The sequence below is a fragment of the Asparagus officinalis genome, chromosome 7 (assembly GCF_001876935.1).
Source record: "Asparagus officinalis chromosome 7, Aspof.V1, whole genome shotgun sequence".
Classification (NCBI taxonomy): domain Eukaryota; kingdom Viridiplantae; phylum Streptophyta; class Magnoliopsida; order Asparagales; family Asparagaceae; genus Asparagus; species Asparagus officinalis.
Window position 1 is genome coordinate 53,735,002 of NC_033800.1, and position 3,819 is coordinate 53,738,820.

Genomic DNA, 3,819 nt, shown 5'->3' on the forward strand with positions numbered 1-3,819 from the left:
GACTGATAGGAGCTCATCAGTCAACTGATGGCAAGACATCAGCCGACTGACGGGTGCCAGATTCTGTGTAGGTTTTGGTTTCGGGTATGTTTCGTTTTGGTTCGGCCCGTTTGCGTATATAAGTGTATATATATGATATTTATCTGTTTTTCCTCCATCTTTCACGTGAATAAACAGTCACTCTCTCCCCTCAAAACCCTAGATCTTATTTTGGTGAATTTTGAGAGCTTTGTGAAGCTAACCCTAGAAGATGGTGAGATTCTCAGCGTTTGACGAAGGAGGATTGTGTCTTGCATATTTGGGGAGTCCAGCACGTTTTGAGGCGGGTTTCATCTCCTCCAAACCTATCCCCTGTTTTTAAATTTTTTTTATCTAGTTTTATTGGATCTTGTAAGCCTAGATTATGCATAAAGATTACTCTTTTTGAGCTGTATGATATAAAGATCTAATCTTTTTGATTTTAAAAGGATATAAAACGGATTTTCAGATGTGAGTTAAAGTTTTAAACAAGATTTAACATAAATTTGATTTAAGTTAGATGTTTCATGATGATCTTACACATATCAACATATTAGGGTTTTAGATTTATTCCTATATTTGTATTTGTGATTTCATGTAATAGAATAAACCCTAATTTTCCTTAAACAAGTTTTAATACATAAGTTTTGTTGAGAAATTTTGATTTTTGACGAATTTCATAGATTGTTTAATTATTACAGGAATTTGGATTCGACTCTGATCAATCGACCGATCAAGGATGATCAATCGACTGATCAAAGCTTTTGTGCACGCTTTGTGCAAGGCATCAGTCAATCGATGGCATGCGATCGGTCGACTGATCTGGGTATTTTTGTGAACTTTGTGTTTTACTCATATGTTTCGATCACACGTACAAAGTACGAGTCACACTAAGATACGTGTGATGTATACGAGAAGTACACGGATTTGATTTGAGTACGCACGAGCGTTTTAAAGTACGTAACCTAAGCTTTGCATTTGTCATAATAGATAGTGACACATAAATTGAATTTTATGATTGTGGATGCTTAAGTGGGTTAGTTGACACTCCGCAATGAGACCGCTGGGGACTACACTCGGGGTGGTTAGTTGGTATGCTACAATAAGACCGAAGCAGACTATACTCCGTTGTGCATCATTATTTTCCGGAATAGGGTAATATGCATATTTTCGCAGGGCGATTGAGTAAGGTGGTGATGCCACAGGATATTGTGAGCACCTTACAAAAGCATCGTTATTTCTGTTAGATGATAGTACATATTGCATTCATGCTCCCATGTTAGTTACCCGGGAATAGGGTATAATATTGAGGTTGTCATACATGACATATTCGATGCGAGTTTCTTTTACCGGATTGTTATATTGGTGACTATGCCACCTATCCAAGGATAGTGTGATATGTTTTACATGTTTGACATTGGATGAGGTTTGGTATTGTTCTGTTTTTTATTTATTGTTTTATTCTTAGGAATTGGAGTTGGTATTTAGCGATTCACAATTTGAGATGCGAGGTATAAACATGAGGATTTTCTTATTTGGATTATTTCGCTCGACGTACCCATTCTCGTGTTGTGGATTTCTAAATATCAATTTTAACTTAGTTTAGGATAGATGATTTATATATATCTGTATGTACTAACTGTATTTTTATATACTCCTAACTCCCTCCCTCTGGGGACGGTGGAGATGATCTCGCTATCGCTTTGACGCTCGTTGTTTTCTCTCTTTTCAGGCAGCGAGTCAGACGTCCAGAGAGTCGCAGGTTAATGGAGAGACGGTTTAGCTCACCATCTTATATTATTAGTAGTCATTAGCGCTCCACATTAGTTATTGTTTATCTTAGACATTTAGAGTCATATTACATTTTGTAAAGGTTGAGTGTCTTAATACTATTTCTTTTGACTTCATGTATTGAGATATTACACATTTGTTTCAGTTTATCAGATTTTCTTCATTTTATTCAGTTAGAACATGATTTTGATTATTTGGATATCTCTTTCTATATATCATGTTCTTTGTACTGTCATCTTTACCCTATCTGTTTTGTACCCACACTTGTTTATTGTTTAATTCCATTAGAAAGATATTGTTGTGATGGTGAAACGTGTTGTTGCACTGTGTGGGTGCATGGTAAGTTTGACATTCTTAGGTTCACATTGAAGTGCAGTCTTGTGTGAAACCAGGGGGGTCACATCCCTCAACTCAGATTGCTGGGTAGATCATATATATAGTGGATTGACTACTAAGGACTATGACTGTAGCTATGACTACTAAAGGAATTTCCAGAACCCCCATCTGCCAGGGACAAGAAGAAGAGGATGAAGAAAATAAGTTAAAGCCACACCATGGAAAAGAAAAAAGAAAATACAATTGCCTCAACTTACGACTATGACAGTCGACGAATGTGAATATGCAAGTGACCCGACAAGCAAATTTGTCAATAAATCGGAAACGTTATGAGAAAACCATCCTGAGTCAAAAGATTGGCATATAATGCTAGTCATCCCTAACTCATCCGGAAGTATCCTGATTCCAAATATTGGCATGTCCCTTAGTTATTATACTTGTCATCCTTAACTCATCAGAAAAATTAATGTCAGAAGCTTATAAGAGTACAAAAGTGATAATTTAAGTAAAAGGGCTAAGGAACAAAGTATGTGCTATGGTTGGTGAAAAATAAAGTGATAAGCAGTTTACTTTACTAAGACACCTTCCAAAATGAAGAACAATATTGAAAAGGCGAAAGCAAGATGTTGCAAACAGATAAGCATGAGGATCATGGCATCTCCAGATAGAGTAAGAAAGAAAAGACAGAAGAGAGATATTCTCATGGTTACGAGAGATCTAGCAATGATGTCATAAACCGAAGAGCATGAGGATCGTACACATCTCCAGATAGAGTAAGAAAGTAAAGAGAGATTCTCATGGTCACGAGAGATCTAGCAACAATGAAGTATTTAGGTTGAAATCAAAACTTCATGTCCAGAAGACTTTAGGCATGATCACATTAGGTCTCCTGAACTAATGGCTTATGATTTAGAGTGTTTTCGGACAAGCTAAATAATTGTTGCGGACAACTCTTTAAAAAAGATCACATGTTTAATGGAGTTACCTTTCTATGTACTCAGAAGCTCCATGCTTAAAATGAGTACCGCCTCCAGGGAACCACCATAGTTTACCCTTTTCATGCACCCAGTTTTGACCTCCTTTGACTTCAGCAAGATGGGAATGATTCACATTACTTCGCCAAACATAATCCCTGCTAGTTGGCCATTTAACTGGTATCTTATAGTCAACGGGTGGGGGCACCAAGCAAAACAAGCGCTTCTCCACAGGCGGGCAATGGCTTTCAAGTTCTTCATTTCTGGAAATTTTGGAACTTTTAAGCAAGTTTCTTATATATGATAGATCATGGCAAGGGATGTATTCGTTGAATTCTAGAGGGCACACGTTCATCCCACTTTCCGGTATGGTAATTGACTTCGACCTAAACGTAAGAGCGACTCTATTTCTGAATCCTGATTTACCTGCAGCAAACAAAAATTGTATAACATCAAAGGACTACACTGAAACCAACATTATTAAATAGTTGGACAAGTTCCAATTTAGAATTTTATGAGAAAAATGCTTCCCCACCCACATGGGGCCCAACAGACCAACAGAATAGAACAAACAGTTAAGTCATTTGTATTGGAAAAGCACTTCTCGATATTTTAATTACTAAAAAGCTGCAGGGATGTTACAATTATGCTCACTGCCAAAAATGAGCATTCAACCATCTAGGCATGCATGTATACTGTT

The 3,819-nt window shown here is 37.1% G+C and overlaps 1 protein-coding gene across 1 annotated transcript in view; it reads right to left on the reverse strand.

Moving 5' to 3' along the window:
• LOC109849032 (probable methyltransferase PMT7) overlaps positions 1-3,819 on the reverse strand; it is a 28,581-nt gene that overhangs the window by 20,602 nt on the left and 4,160 nt on the right. Inside the window, exon 2 of the mRNA XM_020418798.1 lies at positions 3,131-3,545. Within this exon, the coding sequence (XP_020274387.1) occupies positions 3,131-3,474 (344 nt within the window). The 5' untranslated portion in view covers positions 3,475-3,545. The remainder of the gene's footprint in view (positions 1-3,130; positions 3,546-3,819) is intronic.